The 27,235-nt window shown below is 43.1% G+C and overlaps 1 protein-coding gene across 2 annotated transcripts in view; it reads left to right on the forward strand.

Annotated features, from left to right (window-relative positions):
• Positions 1 to 16,959, forward strand: part of glb1l (galactosidase, beta 1-like) — a 38,494-nt gene extending 21,535 nt beyond the window's left edge. Inside the window, exons 13-16 of one of the 2 annotated variants that reach the window (XM_053490569.1) lie at positions 14,148 to 14,261; positions 14,342 to 14,473; positions 14,645 to 14,863; positions 15,353 to 16,599. In XM_053490569.1, the coding sequence (XP_053346544.1) occupies positions 14,148 to 14,261; positions 14,342 to 14,473; positions 14,645 to 14,863; positions 15,353 to 15,535 (648 nt within the window). In that variant the 3' untranslated portion in view covers positions 15,536 to 16,599. Of the gene's footprint in view, positions 1 to 14,147; positions 14,262 to 14,341; positions 14,474 to 14,644; positions 14,864 to 15,352; positions 16,600 to 16,628 lie in introns of those variants that run through there. The other variant, XM_053490568.1, reaches the window with a different exon arrangement.
• The last annotated feature ends 10,276 nt before the right edge of the window (positions 16,960 to 27,235 follow it).

A 27,235-nucleotide genomic window follows, 5' to 3' on the forward strand; every position in this document is an offset into this window, starting at 1 on the left:
TGTCCTGATGAATTTCCATTGTGTTACATCCGTGTTTTCTCTGATAACAGAGATCCTGTTTGCAACAAATGTGCGAAATCTTGCATTCTCATTTGCAATATATTTCAGCACTGACTGACTATCAGTCCAAAAGATAGAGCTTTTGAGATCGAGCTTCAATGCTTTTCTTAGCATAATGTCCACTCTGACTGCCAACACTGTGGCTGTCAATTCAAGACGTGAAATTGTGACATGTTTAAGCGGGACCACTCTGGCTTTCCCCAGCATGAAAGTCACATGTACAGTCTGCATATCATCAGTCAGTCTCAAATAACTTACTGTGCCGTATCCCTGTTCACTAGCATCAGAGAAATGATGCAGCTCAGCGTGCTTCAGCATTCCAAAACTAGTTGGCTTGACACAACGTGCCACTCTGAAATCCTGTATCTCGTCCAGATCCTTTATCCACTTCATCTACTTATCCACTGCATCTTGAGGTATTTTTTCATTCCAACCATATTTACTCCTACAAAGATCTTGAAGAATTCGTTTGGCAGGTAAAGTAAACGGACTCAAAAATCCAAGTGGATCATAGATAGAGCTCACAATTGACAGTAGGTCTCTTCGGGTATGGGATCTGCACTTGATCGTGATATTAAACTTAAACACATCATTCTCCACACACCACAACAATCCAAGAGCTCTTTTAATTCAATTCAATTCCAATTCAATTTTATTTGTATAGCGCTTTTAACGATTTACATCATCACAAAGCAGCTGAGTGGGATCTTTCAGTGGGAAGCTTTTCCTTGTCAAGATCTAATTCTTTTACATTTTGAGCTCGGTCTTCCTTTGGAATATGTGCAAGAACAGTGCGACTGTTACTCATCCATTTTGTAAGATGGAATCCTCCGGTTTGACATAGAGATGTAAGATCTTTTACAAACTCTACTGTTTCATTCTCTGTTGGAAGTGATTTCAGGCAGTCATCCACATAAAAGTTGTTCTGGACAGTGCTTGTTATCTCAGTTCGAAAAGAGTCAATGTTATCTTTGGCTGTTTGTCTTAGGGCAAAGTTAGCGCAACTGGGGGATGACACTGCTCCAAAAAGATGTACCAGCATTCGGTGTTCTACAGCAGGCACATTCACATCACCGCCTGGCCACCAGAGGAAGCGTAAGAAGTCAACATCTGATCTTGAGACTTTGACTTGATGGAACATTGCTTTGATGTCCGTCATAACTGCTACAGGCTCTTGACGAAATCTAGTAAGGACATCGAATAGTGTGCTGGTTAAATCAGGACCCTGAAGAAGCTCTGAATTGAGGGATTTACCTTGAAAGGTAGCACCACAGTCAAAGACAACTCTTATAGTCTGTTTTTGTAGATGGTATACACCGTGATGTGGGATGTACCATAGTTTACCGTCTGTTCTCTTCAAGTCTTGTTGTGGCACCAATTCGGCATAACCTTTACTTATGACTTCTGTTAGAAACTCAGTATATTCAGGATACAATTGTTCATTCCTCTTGAACTTTCTTTTCAAACTTTGAAGTCTCTGTTCTGCCACTTGGTAATTGTTAGGCAACACTGTGTTGTCCTTCCTGAATGGTAAATCAAGAGTGTAATGTCCATCTTCCAACTTGATAGACTGTTCTGCAATCTTGATAAACCTTTTGTCTTCTACAGACATTTCAGCCTTGTCTTCTCTCGACCTCTCATTAAAATCATGGTTGTACTGTTGCTTCAACATATTCTCCAGGTTTAAGACAGAGATTCTGTTAACAACACCGCCATGAGAGATATTCCTATTCGCTGTGGGTTGACCTTGCAAAGGACCATTAATGACCCATCCAAGAAGAGTCTTAACTGCGTATGGCCCATCCCCTCGGCTATTAATGATTTCCCAAGGTTCGATTGCTTTAGGAATATTGCTTCCAATCAGCAACTCCACCTTGGCTGGAATCTTGGGAAACTTTACCTGACTCAAGTAAGGCCATTTAGACAGTTCTTCATTTGTGGGTATGTTACAGGTGTCAACAGGCATGCTCCTTTGTGAGTAGAGTTCAGGCATTTGAATTAAGTTATTCCCTTCCAGTGAAGATACTTCCAACCCACTGACAATGTAAGAGGGCACAGATTTATCCTGGCTCATGGTTCGAAGAACAATATTGGTCTTCCTTCCAGTAATGTTGAGATTCCTCATAAGATCCTCTGTGCAGAAGCTTGCCGAACTTCCAGGATCAAGAAAAGCATACGTGTGTAGAATCTTACTTCCTTTTGAACTTTTAATCTGTACTGGTACAATTGACAACAGACACTCTGTGTAGCTCTCTGAGCTTCCGACTCCAGGATGCTTACCAGCTTTCATGGTCACCTGTGTGCTACTCACAGGTGCTTTCTTCAGTTGTTTCGATGTTTCCAGTGGTCTAATGTGTAACATACTTGGATGCTGTTTGTTGCATATGGTGCAAGTGAGAGGCTTTGTGCAGTCTTTACTCACATGACCTCCTTTGGTCAGGCACCCAAAGCAGATTCCATTTTGTCTTATGAAATTAATTTTTTCTCTATGTGGCTGCTTTTCAAATAGCAAGCATGACATTAATTTGTGTCCATTGTTGCAGTAGAGACATGATGATAGTGGTGAAACTTTCGTTGGTGTCTGTGGTGGTTTTACATGCACGTTGGTAGCAAAACTGCTTTTGGATTTGGGCTTTACCAGAACTTTGGGCTTTCCCTTACTTGGGCTTGAGTCCTGGATATCACCAAATATTGGGTCAGAGACGATGCTAGCTTGTTTTTCAATAGAGCTGACAAGATCTACCATCTTTACCTTGCTCCCCCTTTGTTCTTGTAACTCAAATGCCTTCGTACGCCACCTCTCCCTGAGCCTGTATGGGAGTTTGAGAGCCATACTTCTCATGTTGGCAACTGTGTCCAGTTCTTCCATAAACTCCAAATCTTCCATTGCATTGCAGCAGCTTCTAAGAAACAAAGCAAAGGCCTGTAAAGCTTTTGGATCTTCTGATTTAATTGAAGGCCAGAAGAGTGCTTTCTCGATATAAGCACATGAAATCTTATATTCATTGCCAAAGTGTTGTTTCAGTAGCTGCTTTGCCTTTTGGTAACCTCTGTTTGGTGACATGTGTTGGCAACTTCTTACAAGCTCCTGTGGTAACCCCCTTGTGTACTGAATGAGAAAGTGCAATCTGTCTTCATCATCAGTTGTTTTACTTTCTATGATGTGCTCAAAGAAATGACCTGTACTGTAGAATATCCCCACCAAATACTGGAATTTCTCCTCTTGGTAAGGTGGAACGAAGTTGTTGTTTTACAAGCATGTCTGTCAGGCTGTTTTGTCTTTGAAGAATTGTAGCAAGATCAGGCCCTTGAATGGCACTAGATGATGTTGAGTCTCTACTTTCCAGTGGTCTTGCTTGAGTTGTAGGAGAGATTTGTGAAGATGAGTTGGCATCAATACTCACAGTAGCGTGTTGTTGAATTGTCTTGCTCTTCTCAAGAAAAGAACGACTTGTTGCAGTCATAGTCACACTTGGTGCTGCTGTTGCTGTAGAAAGTTGTGCATGAACGGTCTCTTTTGGTCTCACTTCTTCTAAGTTTGTTGCACTTGATGGAACTTTATTCAACATCTCTTCAAAATATACATTCATGGCTTCTTTTGTGTCCACATTTGTCACAGAGTTTTCAGCATTTCTTAGATACTCAATTTTAGCTGTGTTGTCTGCCATTTCTGCTTGCACATCCCAAACCTCCTTCATCTTTCGAAAGTTCTTCTTCTTTCTTCTCTATAGCATGTTTTCATTGCAATGCATTGGCTTTGGCATGTAAAGCTGCTCTTTCTGCTTCTGCACAGATGCGTGCTGAGCTAGATGTTGACACACTGGATCTGCTGGACCTACTAGATCTCTTGCTATGCATAGATGAAACCACTGAGACGTTATCTTCATCATTTAGTTGGTCAGTCACATTTAAAACAGGAGAAACTTCAATGCTAGCTTGGGAGTCAGGTTCTTGAATGGCAGATATCCACGTCTCAACACTAGAAACAAACACATTAACTTGCTTCATTCTTGGCTCATACCAGGTTTTCAAGTCTTCAGCTTTATCTTCTTCATTTAACACTTGAACATAAGATTCTTGAAGAGACTTAAATTCGTCAAGTTGTTCATTGAACTTCAACATATTTCCCTTTACTTCTTCTAAATATTCAACATCAACCATCAATGAGTTAACAACATTCATTCTTCTTGTATGATGTGCCATCTTGCCTGCTCTAGAGGCCTTCAAACGAGCAGCAACTACATTCAGATCTTGCTGAGCTGAGTTTGGGGTTTGCTCTGGATCAGACTCAGCCATTTTGTCAACAAAGCAAATATCCTTTTCAAGTGTTCTTTAATCCTTCTTTTAAAAACTTTAAAGTTTTTCCAATAACATTCAAAGCTGGTTCAGCACATTGTTTCCACAAGCACATACCTTTTTATGATGCTTCCTTTGTTTGCTGCCATGCTGTCTCAAACTGTCCATCCATTTGATGCAAATTCCAATACAATCGATCTTCTTAAACACATTTCTGTTCAGAGCAATTTCTTGAGTTTATGTAGTGGTAAAACCAAGTTTCAATGTCCAATTTGTCCCTTGTTTCTTTGCCACTGTGAGAGGTGTTGATGCAATATTCTGACGCGTGCAAGTTGAATGAATAGATCCAGAGAACGGCTTGATAGTGTTCCAAACAATAACTCAAGTTTATTAAATCAAAGTAAAAATGATTTTCAACATTACAAAAACAAACAACTTAAAGATGGCTTGCTGGCTTGTTGCACCATGCCCTCTAAGCTCCATGTGCACAGTCAAGAAATTCTGTGCTCTCGCACCAGCGCCCCCCTCTTATTAGGGGTGGCATCTCACTTTAAACATTTTTCCCCTCTCACCTATAGAGGGCACACACTCAGAGAAATAAACAGAATTAACAATACAGCAACAAAATATTCAAGTAAATATGAAGAAAAATTATGAAAGATAAATATGGCTCCTACATAGCGCTTTTAACAAAGCTTGTCTCAAAGCAGCTTTACAAAAATGAAAGAAATTTATTCATTCAGAAATATATATATACAAAATAATTGTTTATGTCAAATTCAAATTCAAATTTTATTTGTCACATACACAGTCATACACAGTACGATATGCAGTGAAATGCTTATACGACCGCCGGTGACCTTAAAAAGAAAATAAAAAAACTATATATAAGGAATAAATATTAATAAAAGAAATAAAATACAAAGGAAAATAAATTTAACTAGTAAAATTAACTTTAGTAAAATTAGTTTTATTAATTATATTAATTTTAGTAAAATTAGTATGTGTGAGAAAAATGTGTCTAGATGATAATGAGATGAATGAATGAAATGTCTCTGATGAGCAAGCCACGGGTGATGGCGACAGTGGCCAGGAAAAACTCCCTGAGATGTCAATAGGAAGAAACCTTGAGAGGAACCAGACTCAACAGGGAACCCATCCTCATTTGGGTGATAACAGATGATATAACATCATGTGTGTTATGCAGATGAAAGTACAATATAACAGAAATTCTTTAAATTAACATGAAGTCCAGTTCAGCATAGGGATGAGTCAGTAGGTGCAGAGGGCAGATGGAGTCTGGATCACTGGGAGCACAATCTCCAGATGCCTCGGGATGGGTAGAAAAGTACAAAACAGATGGAGAGAATTAGCGTAGTTGCCATCCAGGATAGATGTACTAAAGTATGAAGTTATTGGATGAGTTACGCGTATGCTAGATTAAAGAGATGCGTCTTGAGTCTACTTTTAAACTGGGAAACTGGCTGGAAGGCTATTCCAAAGCTTTGGAGCTAAATATGAAAAAGCCCTACCCCCTTTTGTAGATTTTGAAATTCTGGGAATTACAAGAAGTCCAGAGTTTTGTGATCTTAAGGAGCATGGTGGATTGTAGCGTATCAGAAGAGTGTAATACTATTTTGTAATTAATTCTAAACTGAACAGGTAGCCAGTGCAAGGATGATAATATAGGTGTTATATGATCATATTTTCTGGATCTAGTGAGAACCCTGGCGGCTGCATTTTGGCCTAGCTGAAGCTTGTTTATTGAGGATGCAGGACAACCACCTAGTAATGCATTACAGTAGTCCAGTCTGGAGGTCATAAATGCATAACTAGCTTTTCTGCATCAGATACGGATAAGATGCTCCTAAGTTTGTTTGGCAATATTTATAAGATGGAAAAAGGCTGTTTTTGTGATATTGAAAATATAATTTTCAAAGGACAAGTTACTGTCTAATATTACGCCCAGGTCTTTTACTGTTGAGCTAGTGATAACAGTACATCCTTCTAAACGCAGGCTGAATTGTGAAAGCTGTTGTGTGCTGGTTTTCGGGCCCATGAGTAATATCTCTGTCTTGTCTGAGTTTAGTAAAAGGTTTTGTTGAGATATATAATTGGGTATCATCAGCATAACAATGGAAACTAATCCCATGTCTTCTAATGATGTTACCCAAGGGAAGCATGTACAGTGGTGTGAAAAACTATTTGCCCCCTTCCTGATTTCTTGTTCTTTTGCATGTTTGTCACACTTAAATGTTTCTGATCATCAAACACATTTAACTATTAGTCAAAGATAACACAAGTAAACACAAAATGCAGTTTTTAAATGATGGTTTTTATTATTTAGGAAGAAAAAAAATCCAAACCTACATGGCCCTGTGTGAAAAAGTAATTGCCCCCTGAACCTAATAACTGGTTGGGCCACCCTTAGCAGCAATAACTGCAATCAAGCGTTTGCGATAACTTGCAACGAGTCTTTTACAGCGCTCTGGAGGAATTTTGGCCTACTCATCTTTGCAGAATTGTTGTAATTCAGCTTTATTTGAGGGTTTTCTAGCATGAACCGCCTTTTAAGGTTATGCCACAACATCTCAATAGGATTCAGGTCAGGACTTTGACTAGGCCACTCCAAAGTCTTCATTTTGTTTTTCTTCAGCCATTCAGAGGTGGATTTGCTGGTGTGTTTTGGGTCATTGTCCTGCTGCAGCACCCAAGATCCCTTTAACTTGAGTTGACGAACAGATGGCCCAACATTCTCCTTCAGGATTTTTTGGTAGACAGTAGAATTCATGGTTCCATCTATCACAGCAAGCCTTCCAGGTCCTGAAGCAGCAAAACAACCCCAGACCATCACACTACCACCACCATAGTTTACTGTTGGTATGATGTTCTTTTTCTAAAATGCTGTGTTACTTTTACGCCAGATGTAACGGGACAAGCACCTTCCAAAAAGTTCAACTTTTGTCTCGTCGGTCCACAAGGTATTTTCCCAAAAGTCTTGGCAATCATTGAGATGTTTTTTAGCAAAATTGAGACGAGCCTTAATGTTCTTTTTGCTTAAAAGTGGTTTGCGCCTTGAAATCTGCCATGCAGGCCGTTTTTGCCCAGTCTCTTTTTCATGGTGGAGTCGTGAACACTGACCTTAATTGAGGCAAGTTCAATTCAATTCTATTTGTATAGCGCTTTTAGCAATTTTCATTGCCGCAAAGCAGCTTTACACAGAATTTGTATGAATCAAAATGGTCAGTTTGTCCCTGGTGAGCAAGCCGAGGGCGACAGTGGCAAGGAAAAACTCCCTGAGATGGTAATAGGAAGAAACCTTGAGAGGAACCAGACTTAACAGGGAACCCATCCTCATTTGGGTGAAACAGAAAGCAGTAAATGATCTGCATTTATACACTGTGTAGGGTGGGAGGCAGTTCAGCTATAATAATTGATGTTAATATGGAGTCCAGGTAGTTATTGAAGACCCAGGTAGACTTGTAAGAAGTTCCAGTCCTAAACTATCAAACTGTCAAGTCCCCAGAGAAACAAGTGAGGCCTGTAGTTCTTTAGATGTTGTCCTGGGGTCTTTTGTGGCCTCTTGGATGAGTTGTTTCTGCACTCTTGGGGTAATTTTGGTCGGCTGGCCACTCCTGGGAAGGTTCAGCACTGTTCCATGTTTTTGCCATTTGTGGATAATGGCTCTCACTGTGGTTCGCTGGAGTCCCAAAGCTTTAATAATGGCTTAATAACCTTTACCAGACTGATAGATCTCAATTACTTTTGTTCTCATTTGTTCCTGAATTTCTTTGGATCTTGGCATGATGTCTAGCTTTTAAGATGCTTTTGGTCTACTTCTCTGTGTCAGGTAGCTCCTATTTAAGTGATTTCTTGATTGAAACAGGTGTGGCAGTAATCAGGCCTGGGGGTGACTACAGAAATTGAACTCGGGTGTGATAAACCACAGTTAAGTTATTTTTTAACAAGGGGGGCAATCACTTTTCACACAGGGCCATGTAGATTTGGAGGTTTTTTTCTCCCTTAATAATGTAAACCTTCATTTAAAAACTGCATTTTGTGTTCAATTATGTTATCTTTAACTAATAGTTAACGGTTTTTGATGGGCAGAAACATTTAAGTGTGACAAACATTCAAAAGAATAAGAAATCAGGAAGGGGGCAAATAGTTTTTTACACCACTGTATATTGAGAACAGCAGAGGTCCTAAAACTGACCCTTGTGGGACCCCATATTTCACTGGCATCACACCAGACGGTTCTCCATTTAGATTTACAAAATGGTATCGATCAGACAGGTATGATTTAAACCATTTTAATGCCTGTCCCTGAATACCTATGTGATTTTGTAAGCGATCTATGAGATGATTATGATCTATAGTGTCGAATGCAATGGCTGGTCGATGATGTAGGCGAAATCCCGAAAAACCCGGAAGCAGAGTCCGACTGAGAATCTCTTGTGATGAATGCGTGTTTGTGCAAACACAGAGCCTATGTAGTAGCGGCAACTACTGCTCGATTGATTATTTTGGCACGAGGTGAAAGAGCTCTGAATTGTTGGTGGAAGAACACTTGTCCATTGTCTGTAAACATGGAAGTGCTGCAAATACACCAACACACACATACACACACAGAAGTGACGTAAATGACAGGCATTGTCAGATGTCAGTTAAATCCAGAGATGCAGAGAGAGAAATCCGAAATGCAGGCAGGGTTGATAGCAAAGTCAAACAGCGATCAAATCAAATAAAAAAATAACACCAAGACAGGACTGGAGGCACGCATGTAAGATACATGAGCATGGAGTGAAGTCTCCAGCTTCCTTTTAAAGCTGCAGGAGAGTAGCTTGATTAGTGACAGGTGGGCTCAGGTAATTGAAACAACATGGATGTAAGTTATGACCTGGAAGTACCAGGGCGATCAGATTGGCTTGTGACAGGGAGTGTCTCTGGTTTCTTGTTATGTCTGTGGGGATTGTCTCTGGTTTCTTCCTATGTCTGTGAGAAATGTCTCTGGTTTCTTGTCATGTCTGTGGGGTGTGTTTGGTTTCTTGCCATGTCTGACGGGAGTGTCTCTGGTTTCTTGCCATGTCTGTGGGGAGTTACTGGTTGGAGGGGCTGAGTGGTGCTCTAGTTCTCTGGTAGAGACATTCTCACGTAAACACTGGTTCCCTTTCAGTCAATTCACTTACATTTACATTTAGGCATTTGGCAGACGCTCTTATCCAGAGCGACTTACATTTTTATCTCATTATACATCTGAGCAGTTGAGGGTTAAGGGCCTTGCTCAAGGGCCCAACAGTGGCAACTTGGTGGTTGTGGGGTTTGAACCTGGGATCTTCCGAACCGTAGTCCAATGCCTTAACCACTGAGCTACCCCTGCCTGGTACAACACATATTGTATGGGATATCACGCCCTCTCGTGTCCTGGCTGAAGCCACCTTTATTCACGCCGTAAAGGCAGGCAAACCTGTGGTGACGTAGGTGTAGCCCCGCCTACACCTATAAACCATTGTCGCCACGGTTGACCCTCAGTTCTTACGCTCTTCACCTCGCTGTGAACACCTTTTCTGTAGAGTTTTCTAGGTGCTGCTAGTAACCTCTACATTTTATGTTAAAATCAGCTTAACTGCTCTTGTTGGTCTTAGCGACAACAGCCTCATTTTGGTGAGTCCTCTACCCGCGGAGCGCTGACTTTTAAGTTCTCTGTCAGTCAGAACATTAGCAACATCTCAGTTTAGTTGGCTTCTGTTTAGCTGTGCTAACAGCGCTAGCTGGCATGAGCATGGAAGCTAATGTAGCTAAGCAGAGGTCCGCTGTTCGCCCCTGTCCTCAGGAGTGCAGCTTCTCCTTGCATGAGAAGGACCAGCACGAAGCGTGCCCCGTCTGTCTGGGAATTCTCCATGCTAGGAGAGCTCTAGCTGAGCCCGAGTCATGTGCGTTTTGTCGCCAGCTCCGGCGTTCAACGCTGGAAAGACGGGTCACGTTCGTGGAAAGGACCCTGGGGAGAAATATAGTCGCTCAGCAGGACCCCCTCCTTTCCGAATTGGCAGTCCCCAGCTTCGCCTGTGCCTGCTGACAAGGAATTTCCGTCAGAAGTCCCCGCACTTAGCTGGGTGGACCAGATGGAGTATCTTGAGGGGTCGGAGGACCGCATTTTTTGCTCTCTACCGCCGAGCGGCCAAGAAGCTGGAGGTGGAGTGGCCCTCCCCGCAGCCAGCTCAAAAACCGTCAAGGTTCGCGGGATTTTTTTCTTCCTCCTCAACCGACAACCGTTAAAAACTGCTTGCCCATGTTTCCCGACTTTGTCGGCGAGTTAACGTCGTCATGGAGCAAGCCGCTGTCGACCCGTGTATCAGTGCCCGGTTACGGACAGTATTTGGAATTAGACGAAGCTGAGAAGGCAGGACTAGTTAGCCCACCGCCAATGGAGCCATCTTTGGCTGCTTATTTGGCACCCTCGCATAATCATGGAGTGTCTGGCCCTACTCTCCTTCCGTCCAAACACTGTAGAAGATTTACCAGCTGGAGAAGATTTACCGCGCTCAAGCGAGCACTGCTCGAGCGCTTAACTCCGCTACGCTGCTTCAAACATATCGGGCTATGTGTTTGGCAGAGCTGGGCTCACTGGTGCCTCAGGAGAGCCCGTTCTGTGCGCTGCTTACCGAGGTCAGGACAGCGACAGACTACATTTTGCGCATGTCTCGTTGTGCGGCTCTTTCCCTCGGGAGAGGGATAGCAAGCGCAGTGGTAGCACAGAGGCATTTATGGCTCATGCTCTCTGACATTCCAGATAGAGACAGGGCTGTCTACTTGGATGAACCGCTGTCTGCTGAGGGTTTGTTTGGCCAGTCACTCGATGCCATTCAGGCAAAGTTTGACTTCAGAAGGAAACAGGCCGAAGTGTTGCGAGACATCATTCCGCGACGAGAGGTGAAGCCCAAACAGGCTCGAAGTTTGACTACTCCGCAGCCACCTCATAAAAGACCACCGCCGGCAGCTAGCTCGAGCTCTCGGCCGGTGAAGCAACAGCCCCCCAGGCAAAACCCACGGCAGTCAACCTGGGGTATGGGCCCCCCACCGGGCGTCCGAAAGGATTCAGCGACTAGGAGGAAGAATCCTTACTCCTCCTAGCTCAGATTTTAAAGGGACAGGAGCTCTGGCAGCAGGGAGACACTGTTTCTCCTCTCTCAATGCCGCCCAAGAGGCTGCTATGTTATGTTCAGGAAATCAGTCCCAAACGGCGCTGCACTTCCCTAACACAGTCTTCCCTACCCTCACACACAAGTGTTTATGTTCGAGTTATGGACCCCAGTTGGGGCGTGTTAAAAAATTCTCTGGGACTTATAGCAAGTGCCCTCGATGTTTACAGTTTGATTGCCCCAAAAATTGTGCCTTTTGTAAGCCATGTGAATGTTGCATTATTAAAACCAATAAAGAGTTTTCCTGTTTACAATGTTGCAAAACAAAAAAGCCCAGTGCCATCGATGAGGAAATCAGAAATCAATGCGGGGCCGGTTGGCATCCCACGTTCTCGAGTGGTGCACATGCGCAGTCTCGACATGTGTGCAAAACACAGTCGCTATGGGATACCGACTACAGTTTCGCATAAAGCCACCGCGCTTCTCTTCCATAGACAACACACAGGTGTCGGACGCCGCCGCAGCGGTGCTTCGGGAAGAGATAAATTCTCTTCTGAGCAAAGGGGCGATTCAAGTGGTGCCTCCCTCGGAAGCGAACTCAGGTTGGTACAGCCGGTATTTTGTCGTTCCGAAGAGGGGGGGAGGACTGCGTCCTATTTTGGATCTGAGAATATTGAACACGTTTCTAAGAACGTACAAGTTCAAAATGCTTACCCTGAGGCAACTGCTAAATGCAATAGGTCCGGGAGATTGGTTCACTGCGATCGATCTCACAGATGCTTACTTTCATATAGTGATCTTTCCACGCCACAGAAAGTTTCTGAGGTTTGCATTTTAGGGCGTGGCCTACGAGTACCTAGTGCTGCCGTTCGGCCTGTCACTAGCTCCCCGAACGTTCACGAAGTGTGCCGAGACGGCGCTGTCTCCTCTTCGTGAGAAAGGCATTCGCATATTAGCCTATTTAGACGACTGGGCGCTAATAGCGAGCTCAAGCGAGCAGGCAGAGAAACAGACTGCCTTGAAGGCGCTGCCTTGCTCTGTTTCAGTTGCAACACAAACTTTGTTTCCGAGTGTTTTTACAGCTAATGGGAATGATGGCGTCTATGATCGCTGTGGTGCCTCTCCGGCTGTTGAACATGCGTGCATTTCAGTGCTGGGTGCGCTCTCACCGCCTATGTGCGGCGCGCCACCTCAACAGGAGGCTAACAGTGACACCGTCATGCATGTCAGCCCTTCTGCCCTGGAGGGAACCACTAATTTATTGTTAGTGCTTGAGGCCCTCTGTGGTCCTCCTTTTGAGCCAAATTCTTTCATATAAGACGGCACTTCTTCTTGCTTTAGCGTCTGCTAAACGAGTGGGTGATCTCCACGCTTTGTCCGTGCATCCATCCTGTATGCAGTTTGCTGCTAATGGGCTAAAGGTTACTCTACGGCCGAACGCGGCCTATGTACCGAAGGTCGTCTCCACTGATTATAGCTCTATGGTCTTTGACCTTTATAGCTTTTGTCCTCCTCCTTTTGCTTCTGATGAGCAAAGAAAATTGCATAATTTGTGCCCCGTACATACGGGTGTACATGGACCGTACAGTAGATATGCGCTTATGTGATCAACTGTTTATCTGCTTTGCCAGTCCAGTAAAGGGTAAAGCGCTGTCTGAACAGCGGCTTTCCCATTGGATTGTGGAGGCTATTACACTAGCTTATAGCAGTAAGGGTGTCCCATTGCCTCTGGGTGTGAAAGCACATTCAACGAGAGCTATGGCAACATCATGGGCGCTGTTCAAAGGAATGTCCGTGGGTGATATTTGCGCGGCAGCCAGTTGGTCCTCGCCACACACTTTTGTCTGGTTCTACCGACTTGATATAACGGCCCCCACGGTGGCTCATTGTGTCCTCTCTGCGGGGTCCATGATGCAGTAGAGTAGCTATCAGGGTTCTTGTGGCTAACTTTGGTAGATGCTCGGCGGGGCGTGAATATATGTCCCATACAATATGTGTTGTACCGAGTGAATTGACTGAAAGGGAACGAATGGTTATGACTTTAACCTCTGTTCCCTGAAGGAGAGGAACGAGGTACAACACATTGCTGCCCCGCCTTATAGTTACGCTCAGCGAAGAGCGGCTATCGAACTGAGGGTCAACCGCGGCGACGATGGTTTATAGGTGTAGGTGGGTCTACACCTACGTCACCACAGGTTTGCCTGCCTTTACGGCGTGAAAAAAGGTGGCTTCAGCCAGGACACGAGAGGGCGTGATATCCCATACAATATGTGTTGTACCTCGTTCCTCTCCTTTAGGGAACAGAGGTTATAGTCATAACCATTCGTTTTTGCCTATTAGTCCCAAGGGACGACTTCTGTAGAAGACCCAACTATAAACACCATTTCATGTTGTAGAAGTGTGTCTGACCCCAACAAGGCTCTGATAATATTCTCCAAGGTTCTTGTTTGTGTTTAATTTACTTAACATTTATCGCTTTTGTCTGTTTTAAGTGGTGTTTTATTTATAGTCGTATATAAATCAATCAATCAATTAATGTTGAAGTTAAATTGTCCCCTTTTAGTCACATTAGTTGCATGTTAGTTATTGACATATAGATACATAATTAATAATACTACTTAATAATAAACTAATATAGTATTTCATTTTCAGTACTATGGATACGTGCTCTATCGGACACGGTTGCCGCGGGACATTCTGGATCAAACACCCCTGATCTCACCACTAAATGGCATCCATGACCGTGCCTATGTATCTGTGAATGGGGTGAGTGAATGTGTGTGTGTGGGGGGGGTGGGGGGGGGTCTTTTTCAAGATATTTAATTATTTAATGTGTGTGATTCTAGGTGTATCAGGGTGTGATGGAGAGAGACGTTACACTGGTGATAAATGTGACGGGGCGTGAGGGAGATCAGCTGGACCTTTTAGTGGAGAACATGGGCAGAGTGAACTTTGGACCTAAAATCAACGACTACAAGGTAAGAACATTTCCCAGAGTCTGAAACACACTGTACTGACGGGAAGTGACAGTCCTGTAATTAGGAGAATTATAAATAAACATTAACTGCTATGTGTTTGTAAAGGTGTGTGTGTGTAAAAGTGTGTGTGTATAAATTACCCCTGTCTCCTGTGTAATTGTTTTCAAACAGGGCATCCTGGGAAACATTATTCTGGGTAACGACGTCCTCTCTGATTGGTTGATTTTTCCTCTGGATATTGACAGCGTGATTATGAACGGCTGGCCGCAGTCTGGATGGAAGTCTGATGTAAAAGTCAGAGAAGACAATGGACCCAGTATTTATTTTGGCATTTTAAAACCTAATGGTATCTCCAGAGACACCTTCATTAAACTTCCTGGCTGGACAAAGGTTCTAATTCTAAATTCTAATTCTAATATTATTAGTCACATACACAGTCATACAAAGTATAATATGCAGTGAAATGCTTAGACAACTGCTCGTGACCTTAAAATAAAAAGACTATGAATAGGAAATAAATATAAAAAAATAAAATAAAAAGTAAATTTAACTAGGAAAGAATAAAATAAAATAACTGTCCAACAAAAATACACAATATAGAAAAAATATGAAGAATATATGAAAAAATATCAAACAATAAGAACAGCTGTACAAAGTAGGTATGGATTTATGTCATTTTTGTGTGGAATGAAGTTAGAATAAATGGTAATAAAAAAATGGTAATGTCCGGGGTTGTGCAATCCACATATTTAAAGTTTCTTGTGCAGTGCAAATATACTTAAAGTGATTTATTTAAAGTGGCTTGTGATAGAGTGAAAAAACCATATGTGTGGGTCAGTACTGTGTGGTGTACTGATTAAGAGACCGTATCACCTGCAGGAAGAAGCTCCTCCTCAGTCTTTCTGTGAGTGGCCTTCAGGGAGCGGAATCGTGTTCCTGACCTCAACAGAGAGAAGGTTGAAGGCTGAGGTCCTTCAAGATCCTCCTGGCCTTGGTCCAGCACCACCTGCTGTAGATCGAGTGCAGGTCAGGGAGCTCGGTGCGGATGGTGCGCTCTGCTGATCACACCACCCTCTGTAGAGCTCGTCTGTCCTGCATGGTGCTGTTCCCGAACCAGGTTGTGATGTTTCCTGCAGGATGCTCTCTATGGTGCAGGAGTAAAAGTTCCTATGCACCTTGTGGGGCAGTCTGAAGTCTCTCAGGCGGCTGAGGTGGTAGAGACGCTGCTGGGCCTTTTTCACCACGGTGTTGATGTGACAGGACCATGACAGGTCCTGCGTCATGTTAACACCGAGGTATTTGAAGCTGTCCACTCTCTTCACTGGGCTGTCATTGATGACGGGGGTCTGGTAGTTCCTCCTTAGTGCTGAAGTCCACTATCAACTACTTTGTCTTACTGACGTTTAGAAGGAGGTTGTTCCTCTGGCACCAGTTCTCCAGATTCCTAATCTCCTTCAGGTAGGCCGTCTCTCGTTATCAGAGATCAGGCCCAACACCACGGTGTCGTCAGCAAACTTAATGATGGTGGTGGAGCTGGTAGTGGCCACACAGTCATATGTGTATGAAGAGTAAAGCAGGGGGTCTAGAACACACCCCTGGGGGGCTCCAGTGCTGAAAGTGAGGGAGGCTGAGACATGAGAGCTGTAGTCGAGGAAGAGCATTTTAACATAATTCCCCCTTCTAGTGTCCAAGTGAGTAAGTGATGTGTGGAGGAGATGAAAGATGGCATCATCAGTAGAACGATTTGGACGGTAAGCAAACTGTAGTGGGTCCAGTGTGTCTGGTAATGAAGAAATGATGAAGTCCTTGACCAACCACTCAAAGCACTTCATCACTACTGAGGTGAGGGCTACAGGGCGATAATTATTAAGGGAAGCAGGATGAGGTTTCTTTGGAACAGGAAACCTCAATAAATCCTCTCATGATAATCACCAAACAGCTGAGAATGAGAGTTTCAGTTTATAAGTAATGCTAAATAGTATAAGTAACGGGTAAGTTAAGTACAGGGTGGAGCGTTTCATTAACATTTTGTGTATTAAAGTGTCTAAGTGTGTAAAGCTTTGTGGTACTAATCTGAAGATTGTGAGTTTAAGTTCAACCTGTTTTAATCGTAATAAAGAATTTAACTGTGTGGATCTGAATGTGTGTTTTGCAGGGTCAGGTGTTTATTAACGGTGTTAACGTGGGTCGGTTCTGGCCAGATCGTGGGCCTCAGCACACGCTGTACATTCCTGCATCATTAATCAGTGCTATGATAACCAACAACATCACCGTGCTGGAGCTGGAGGGAGCAGCCAATCACAGACGAGTGGTGTTTACGGACCGCCCACAACTCGACAACATGACTGCGTGTAACAAACATACACGCGCTTCACATTGAGAACATTGTGTTTTTATCAGAAGGGTATTTCAGAAACTGCAATAAAATGTTTGGAAATATGATTCCTTAGTAGATAAGGATTGATTGAATCACACAGTAGCTGGTTTATCATCTTGTCTTTTTGTACAAATCTCTTCATAGGTGTCATGACCGCCCCCTAGCATCAAGCCACTGTGGGTGTGCCCCTTTGAACTTTAGTGTTTTGGGGGAATTCAGTTTAATTTAATTTAGTTTAATTTTTTTTTTGTTCAAAAGCAGCTTTATAACAAAAAAAAAATCTGAATGAAAAATGGAAAATGAACAAACCGGGTGTGACTGTGCTGAGCATAGAGCTCAGTTCTTGTATCTATCTACAGATGTTACTCATGCGGTATTCTGGTTTTACCGTCATGCCTCACGGTGGCAGCATTTGGGTTTGTGAGATTGCTGGCTTCTACCGCTGAGTGGCGCTATATAACTATAGACTGACGCCTCGGGCATCAGTTTATACTCTCAGGGATTAATGAGCCGCAGCTCCGTTAGAATTGCACGTAGTAGCGGAAAAAAGCAAGTAAAACATTGTAGTTAAACAAATTCATAATCACAGTATTAAAATTACAGTACGAATGTAGAACTTAAATTAAATTTATTCTTATTAGGATCGAATTTAAGCGATCAAATTTAAACGTTAACACAGTGAGCCTTTAGATTTTATCATGTGTAATTAGAAAATCTACGCATGTAGGTTTTTTGTCATCTTATATTTTGTGTTCTTTAATTTTGTAGTAGATTTAATAACTGAAATAAACGAAAATAAATTACCATCAAAATTCTAACATTGTCAGGCCGTGCTACTGCGTCAGCAGATGTCGTTGTGTTTTTGCAATATTATAAGAATTAAATGCAGTAGGCTGTTATAATCATCATAATGTTCTTTAATTAATAATAAAAACATTTTTACATCCCAGCGCTGTACCACCGCTGGCAAACGTTAAACTAATTTACAATCACAGTACTAAAATTACATTACAAATTTAGAATTTAAATTAAATATAGAGGTTTCTTAGTTCCATCGAATTTAAGCAAAGTAAATGTTAACACAGTGAGCCTTTATATTTTATCATGTGTAACACTCGCGTAGCCAGAAAACTCTGGGTGTGTGTATCAGGAAAAAGTGGGTGAGTCACAGGTGTTGTCAGATTAATGGGAAAAAACTATATAATAAACCTATATAAGCTACATAACCTTTATAAGACTCTAATTTTATTAGAGTGCACACACAATGACGAGAAAACGTTATGATGTTGTAAAATAATGAAAGCAAACAGGGATACAGCGCTATTCTGTATTGGTGAACTTGAGCGCGTCATCAATGAGTTATTAAAATGGCCAGTCAGTTTCCTTGCTGTTTTCTTTGACGCATTCATAATCATTAGTCTAGTTCTGCCGGTGCGGTGTTTCTTATCCCTACCCCCGTTAAAATGGCGTATTCTGAGAAAGGCTCGCCCGCGAGAGGTTGTGCGCGTGCGGTCCACTACACAGCAAATATGTTAGTATATTATGACTGAGATAAAGCGGCTTACATCGGTGTGCATTTCTCACAGCGCCGCAAAGACAGCGCCTATTTAACACGAATAAATTTGTTTGTTATATTTCTGGGAAAGAGAAATCTCTTTGTTTCAATATTCCTCTATCGTAAAGAGAGGCGACATCATAAAGTAAAAGCGCGCGTGAGCAGCTTTAATTATTAATAATTAAATAATTATTAAATGCTGGACATAAACAGAAAAAAGCACGATGGTTATTATTCTTTTTATTAATTATTATCATCATCTTTTGCTGTTTGGGCTCAGCGTTGAATGATTATTTGAAACTGAAGCGCCTCTGTTACGGAACCACAGACTCAACAGACAACGATCTTAGAGAACCCAACCGGGCGTTTTTATTGAAAGTGGGTGAAGTATTGCAAACACAGAATGAATGAACCGAAAAGTCTTAGCTGTATTGAGAGTGAAGCTGGTGGCGTGAGTCGGCGAACTGGTGGAGTGACGAGTAAATCGGGAGCACGGAAAGGGAGGCAGGAACAGAAACGAGGAGACGAGGAGACATGGACGACACGGCACAGTGGAATGACCAGGTGCGTGACGGAGTCTGTAGCCTCATGGGAAGTCAGAGGGGAAGTGAGGTGTATATAAAGTGTGGTGCTAATGGGGGTCAGGTGTGTGCTCAAAACTCAGGAGATCGGGAACGAAGGTTGAGGGTGGAGCCTGGCATTTTCGTGACAGAACCCCCCCTTCACGGACCGCTCCTGAGGGCCGCAGGAACCGTCGTCGGGGCGGACGTCCTCTTCCCCCGGGAGCTGGCATGAGCGGGTGTTGTTGGTGAAACTCCCTGAGGAGGTTTGGGTCGGGGATGTCGTCCCGTGGGACCCAACTACTCTCCTTAGGGCCGTAGCCCTCCCAGTCGACGAGATATTCGAGGCGACCCCCTCGATGGCGGGACTTTCGGATCCCTTCTACGGCGTAGATCGTTCCATCTTCCAGATCCAGTGCGGCGGGGGGGGCTCGTCTCCGGAACCAGACTCTGTGGACACAGGAAAACTGGGTGAGTGATAAGGTTTTAGAAGTGAGACGTGAAAGGTGGGGTGAATTCGGTAGTTGCGGGGTAGACTTAACTTATATGTGACAAGGTTGATCTGTGCGAGGATGGTGAATGGGCCGATGAACCTGGGACTCAGCTTCTTACAGGGCAGTCGAAGACGGACATCTCATGTGGAGAGCCATACCTTTTGTCCCGGTCGGAAGGTCGGCGCATCGGCTCTCCTAACGTCTGCAGCGATGCGTTGTCTTCGAACTGCCCGTTGTAGCTGTTGATGAGCCGAGTCCCAAACCCTCTCACTCTCCTGGAACCAGTGGGTCACTGAAGGTACCTCGGATGGGGTTTCGTTCCATGAGAAGAGGGGAGGTTGGTACCCGAGTACGCACTGGAAGGGGGGTATCGAAGTGAGTTCTGTGCGTACTCGGCCCAGGCGATGAACTGGCTCCAGGAGTGCTGGCGGTCATGGCAGAAGGTACGGAGGTATCTACCTATCTCCTGGATCTTACGCTCAGTCTGACTGTTACTCTGAGGATGGTATCCAGAAGACAGGCTTATGGTCACACCCAGGAGATTGAAGAATGCCTTCCAGAATCTGGAGATGAACTGGGGTCCTCTGTCGGATACAAGGTTTTCGGGGAGGCCATAGATTCTGAAGACCTGATTGAACAGTGTTTCGGCCGTCTCCTTGGCTGAAGGGAGTTTCTGCATTTGTATAAGACGGCAGGATTTAGAGAATCTATCCACGATTACTAGAATGCATGTATTACCTTCTGAGCAAGGGAGATCTGTGACAAAATCCACTCCTAGGTGTGACCAGGGGCGCCGGGGAACGGGAAGAGGCAGAAATTTTCCCGCTGGCAGGTGTCTGGACGACTTGGTGGTAGCACAGTCCTGACATCCCCTCACGTACCTTCTGACTTGTTCTGCCATGTGGGGCCACCAAAAACGTTCTTCCAGTAGTGAGAGGGTTTGATGCATTCCAGGGTGACCAGTGCCCATTGAAGCGTGTGCCTGATGGAGGAGGATATCCCGCAAAGTGGTTGGGACATAAAGACGATCCGTTGGACAGTCTGGTGGAGAGGGTTCATTAATCGTAGACTGACAAATTTCTTCTTCGATCTCCCACTGAATTGGAAAAACAAACAGGGTGGAGGGAAGAATGTTTTCTGGGGTGTCTGGAGTTTCTTTCGAGTTATAGTGGCGAGAGAGAGCGTCAGCCTTGCCATTTTTTGTTCCAGGTCGGTAGCTGATGGTAAAACGGAAGCGTGTAAAGAATAACGCCCATCGCGCTTGTTGCGGATTGAGCCGCTTGGCCTCCCGGAGATATTCTAGATTCCGGTGGTCAGTTAAGACCAGGAAAGGGTGGACCGCCCCCTCTAACCAGTGTTTCCACTCTTCTAAAGCCAGCTTGATCGCCAGTAGCTCTCGATTCCCTATGTCATAATTTCGTTTAGTGGACGACAGTTTACGGGAGAAAAAGGCACAGGGATGATACTGAGGAGGATTCCCCTGCTGCTGAGAAATAATTGCTCCAACTCCTGACAGGGATGCGTCGACTTCTACCAGGAAGGGTTGGTCAGGATCCGGGAGAACAAGGACAGGTGCTGAATTAAATGCCCTTTGGCGGGTCGTCATGGCCGTGGTAGCTTCCCTATTCCAGACGAGGGCTTTAGGCTTGCCCTTTAGGAGATCGGTAAGGGGGGAAACTAGGGAACTGTAATCCCGAATGAACCTCCGGTAGAAGTTGGCGAAACCTAAAAAGCGTTGGAGCTGTTTGATGTTAGTGGGAGTCGGCGAGTTGCGAATGGCTTCCACTTTACCTTCGTCCATTGTGATGCCGTGCTGGATAATATGGTAACCCAGAAACTGCACAGAATGTTGATGGAATACAAACTTTTCGGCCTTCAGGAACAGATGATGTTGTCTGAGTCTCCGGAGGACCTCGGCTACATGAATGCGGTGTTCCGATTCGTCCCTGGAGTAAATTAGTATGTCATCGATGTAAACTATGACAGACCGGTTCAACAACGATCGAAACACCTCATTCATGTAGCCCTGGAAGACGGAGGGGCATTGACTAGACCATAGGGCATGACCAGGTACTCATAATGGCCAGTTGGGGTGATAAACGCGGTTTTCCATTCGTCCCCTTCTCTTGTCCGGATGAGATTGTAGGCGCTCCGGAGATCCAGCTTGTTGAAGATACGCGCCCCTCGCAGTTGTTCTAAAGCCACTGGGACGAGAGGGAGTGGGTAGCTGAACTTTACTGTAATCTGGTTAAGGGCGCAGTTGGTATCGGAAGCGAAGAAGCGGTTGTTGCCGGAATTGGTGCTGTGGACACGACGGCTTGACGGAGTAGCTCCACCAGCTCGCGTAACGTGTCCGAGGCCGTTGGGTTCTGTTACACTTGTCTCTGGTCTAGGGTCAGAGAGGAGGTAACAAAGAAATCGACAAAAGCAAACTCTTAGGGGAAAAAAAACAATATCAAACAAATTAACTGTTTCTCCCCAGTCCCAGCACTCCAGCAAAAGACCACACAATCTTGGTAATTAACAAAAGAGAGTTTTATTTAAGAAGTTCAATGATGAAGGGGAGCGAATCATACTTCAGGAGGGGAACCAGGCCAAAATAACAAACATAACAGAGCTAACTTAACAGAGGGACACTATCTAGTCTCACAAAGAAATTAAAACAAACAACAGAAGTCTTACCTTACTCCCTTTCTAACCAAAAACAGGAGAAAACTTGGGTCAAAAACAAATGGCGTCCACCTCCCTACTGCTCCAACAAAGTAAACCAGTTTAATATTATAAAGAGAAGTCTTAGATTTTTGGCAATCTTTAGGTAAGGTCATACAGAGTGAAATTAAAACAAGGACACTGCAACACCTCTAGAAGTCCCAACGCAGGGGAACACACAAACAACAAACCAACCAATAGCACGCACACTAAGCTCAGGGGCAGGAGAAGAAACAGTCTCTGGTGGCGGGCCGGTACAGAGTAGGCAGGAGAGAGCGCTTCACACAAAGTCTCCAGCTTTATTTCCAAAGTCTCTTCTTCAGTAGCCAATCAGAAATCAGGACAAGCCAATGGTGGATTACCAACAGCTGAACTTCATTAAGCTTTGCAGTAAGGTGGACGAGAGAAAAGAGAATGAGAGAGAAAACCAAAACACGGCAAAACTCAGATTACATATACACACAATATTACAAATAAAAATAATTATGTCTTGGAACGTAACAGTTCATTGTTGTGGTCTGACTTTCTGTTACGGGAACACAGACTCAACAGACAACGATCTTAGTAGAGAACCCAACCGGGCGTTTTTATTGAAAGTGGGTGAAGTACTGTAAACACAGAATGAATGAACCGGAAAGTCTTAGCTGTATTGAGAGTGAAGCTGGTGGACGTGAGTCGGCGAACTGGTGGAGTGACGAGTGGATCGGGAGCACGGAAAGGGAGGCAGGAACAGGGACGAGGAGACGAGGAGACATGGACGACACGGCACAATGGAATGACCAGGTGCGTGACGGAATCTGTAGCCTCATGGGAAGTCAGACGCTGAGTGAGGGGAAGTGAGGTGTATATAAAGTGTGGTGCTAATGAGGGTCAGGTGTGTGCTCAAAACTCAGGAGATCGGGAACGAAGGTTGAGGGTGTAGCCTGGCATTTCCGTGACAGCCTCGTGTAGATTCATGCCACGAGTCATTTTATCATACAAAGATTATCATGTGCTCGGGCCACTGAGCTTCTGATTCCAAAATTGACATTTTTACATTTTTTTTTTTATCACTGGAATGGAAGAAATAAAAAGTTTTCTTATCTTATCATGCCCTGTATTGTTTTTAATCGCTCAATACACAACCCATGATTCTTTAATGCTATTTTACAAATGGAAAATACGAATGAAATAATTTTATTTGGTTTATTTATTTATTTTTAAATAAAATCTAAAATTAAAACATTGTAAAGTTATTAAAAACAGTATAGAGTGATTAATAACAATACAATGCATGTTATGATAAGAAAAATCTCATTCCTGGGATTAAAAACAGTAAGAATGTAAATTTTAGAATGTAGGATCCAGAAGATTTGAAATTTACACAAATTTAAGAAGAGGCCTGAAGCAAGATCCAAGATCCTCCCCAGTTTGCTGAAGCCATGCACAGTGAGGAGGGGTGCATTTTATTTTCCTTGAGTGTAAAGGTGAGAACAGCCTATTCACACCCGGGGAGGGTGTATTTGCATTTGGATGTGGACTTACACTGCAAGAGCAACAACCTAAAGTAAATAGAAATAAGAGGCCCTGATTATACTGCATAAATATTATTTAGTAAAACAAAATTCCTCTGCGCTCTCGAAAACTTTATGCGTGCGATTGAGCGCTGTAGGAAATTAAAGAGGAGAATTATAATGCCAGATCAAACTTATTAAAAATATTATTGATTAAATGTGTGCTAAAAAAAAAAAAAAAAAAAGTTGTCACCAAAAATGTAACAGATGAGGACTCATGTCCATCAATCTGATATACAGTATGCTGTAAAAACTCCCAGGTGGGAAAACACTGCTTTGTGTAGGTAACATCAAAGACAAAAATAAATAAATAAAATAAACATAAACAACTTCCACCAAAGAGTTTGAAATGCAGAGTACAGGGTGCGTCACATAGCCGTTATAGCCACATAGCCATATTATACCTAAGATAGAAGTGTATTTTTTAGTTATTTTAATGTTCTATTCTGAATGTCTATTTTCCCAGTTATTTTTGTATTTAAATTTTGATGTCTTTAAATGTAACTTTTTTTTATAATAGCAATAAACCGATACAAACAGAAGCTATTTAACAATTTATTTTTTCTACAAATAAAATCATTAAATTCAATTCAATTCAATTTTATTTGTATAGCGCTTTTAGCAATTTTCATTGCCGCAAAGCAGCTTTACATAGTCAAAAGAATTATTTAGGTTTGTATGAAATGTGAATTTGTATGAATCAAAATGGTCAGTTTGTCCCTGGTGAGCAAGCCGAGGGCGACAGTGGCAAGGAAAAACTCCCTGAGATGGTAATAGGAAGAAACCTTGAGAGGAACCAGACTCAACAGGGAACCCATCCTCATTTGGGTGAAACAGAAAGCAGTAAATGATCTGCATTTATACAGTGTGTAGGGTGGGAGGCAGTTCAGCTATAATAGCTGATGTTAATTGATGTTAATATGGAGTCCAGGTAGTTATTGAAGACCCAGGTAGACTTGTAAGAAGTTCCAGTCATGAACTATCGAACTGTCAAGTCCCCAGAGAAACAGTTGCCAACACCAGTCAAGGCCAGAACCATTTTCTAGGTAGAGAGAATCATTCCCAGACACCAGACGCATCCCAGAGAGACACACGGGGCATCCATGTGACGAGATCTTCAGCCAGAAGCGGGGCACCAGGATGGGTCAGACAGGTCCGGAGGGCAGAGGGAGTCTGGATCACTGGCAGCTCAGGAACGACATGTGTAGCTCGACAGAGAGAGAGAGAAAGAGTGAAAGGGGGGACAGGAGGAGAGAGGAAAAAGAAAGGGGGGGGGGAAGAGAAGAAGAGGAGAGATGGCAGTTAGGTATGGTCACAGTCACACAATGTATAATGTGAATGTATATTAACTGTAGAGTGCAAGCAGAGACTCCGGCAGGACTAACTATGACAGCATAACTAAAAGGGAGAGCCAGAAGGAAACACAAACATGAGGGCTTCCTGAGATGTAAAGCAAACAATCACCTCACCGTCAGCAAACCTGAGTGATCAATGAGAGTGAGGAAGACAGCATCCAAACATACCAGTTCACCATAATACTCTACGTCCATGAGTCCCCCAGATCTGCTCCTTTACCTATGGCAAATCTATTTATAAAAATGCTTGGCTAAATAAATAGGTTTTTAGCCTGGACTTAAACACTGAGACTGTGTCTGAGTTCCGAACACTATTTGGAAGACTATTCCATAACTTTGGGGCTTTGTAAGAAAAAGCTCTGCCCCCAGCTGTATTTTTCATAATACGCGGTACTGACAAGCAGCCTGCATCCTTTGATCGAAGTAGGCGTGGCGGATCGTAAGACACTAGCAGTTCGCTCAGGTACTGCGGCGCGAGACCATTTAATGCTTTATATGTCAAGAGTAGTATTTTAAAATCAATGCGAAATCTCACAGGGAGCCAATGGAGTGAAGATAAGATAGGGGTGATGTGCTCATATCTTCTGGTTCTAGTGAGGACTCTCGCTGCTGCATTCTGGACTAGCTGAAGCTTATTTATGCATCTAGCTGAACAACCAGACAGTAAGGCATTACAATAGTCCAACCTAGAGGTGATAAAAGCATGAACTAGTTTTTCTGCGTCGTTTAGCGACAATAAATTTCTTATTCTGGCAATATTTCTGAGGTGAAAGAATGCTATCCTGGTAATATTATCTACATGTGCTTCAAATGAAAGGCTGGAATCAATAATCACACCAAGGTCTTTCACTGTTGCATTTGATGGAACAGAAAGGCCATCTAAAGTTACGGTGTGATCCAAAATTTTACTCCTAGCTGTATGCGGTCCTATGACTAGAACTTCTGTCTTATCCGGATTTAGCAGAAGGAAGTTAATTAGCATCCAATTTCTTATGTCCTGCACACATTGCTCAATTTTAGTAAGCTGTTTTTTCTCATCAGGTTTTGCTGAGACATATAACTGTGTATCGTCAGCATAACAATGAAAACTAATACCATGCTTACGGATTATGTTGCCCAGAGGAAGCATGTAAAGGGAAAAAAGCAGTGGACCTAAAACTGAACCCTGCGGAACGCCAAACTCCACTAGAGAACATGCAGAATAATCACCATTTAAGTCTACATACTGATAACGATGGGTCAGATAGGATCTGAGCCAGGAGAGGGCTGTACCCTTAATTCCCACTACATTTTCTAATCTGTGAAGAAGAATAGCGTGATCAACAGTGTCAAAAGCTGCACTGAGGTCAAGTAATACAAGCATAGTTACACAACCCTGATCAGAGGCCAATAGAATGTCATTTACTACTTTAACGAGCGCTGTCTCTGTACTGTGATGAGGCCTAAATCCTGACTGATACAGTTCATGTATGCCATTTCTATGTATATATGAGCATAGCTGCTCCGCTACTATCTTTTCCAGGATCTTAGAGATAAAGGGGAGGTTTCATATTGGTCTGTAACTGGACAGCTGACAGGGGTCGAGGTCAGGTTTCTTAATTATTGGTTTGATAACTGCTAATTTAAAAGATTTTGGAACATATCCAATGCTGAGTGAAGAATTAATTATTCTCAACAGGGGTTCTATTATTGCTGGTACTATCTGTTTAAGAAAATGTGTCGGTACAGGATCTAATATACAGGTTGATGAATTTGAAGAAGAGATGAGTGAAATTAGTTCATTCTCTTCAAGGGGAGTAAAGTATTCTAGGTTCTGGTCTGACATGGCTAGATTAACATCTGCATCAATTACATTGTTCGGTTTCAAAACCTCAATTTTATTCCTAATATTTACAATTTTATTATTAAAAAAGTTCATGAAGTCCTCACTATTGCATGATGTTGTTGTGGAGATTTCTGCAGTGGTCTTATTTCTGGTTAACTTGGCTACAGCATTAAATAAGAATCTAGGATTATTTTTGTTATTTTCTATAAGAGTGGAGAGATATGTTGATCTAGCTACACTAAGAGCTTTTCTATAGTTCAGGATGCTCTCCTTTCATGCTATTCGAAATACTAGTAATTTAGTTTGACGCCATTTACGTTCTAATTTCCGAGCG

The sequence above is a fragment of the Clarias gariepinus genome, unplaced genomic scaffold (assembly GCF_024256425.1).
Source record: "Clarias gariepinus isolate MV-2021 ecotype Netherlands unplaced genomic scaffold, CGAR_prim_01v2 scaffold_29, whole genome shotgun sequence".
In the NCBI taxonomy this organism is placed as follows: domain Eukaryota; kingdom Metazoa; phylum Chordata; class Actinopteri; order Siluriformes; family Clariidae; genus Clarias; species Clarias gariepinus.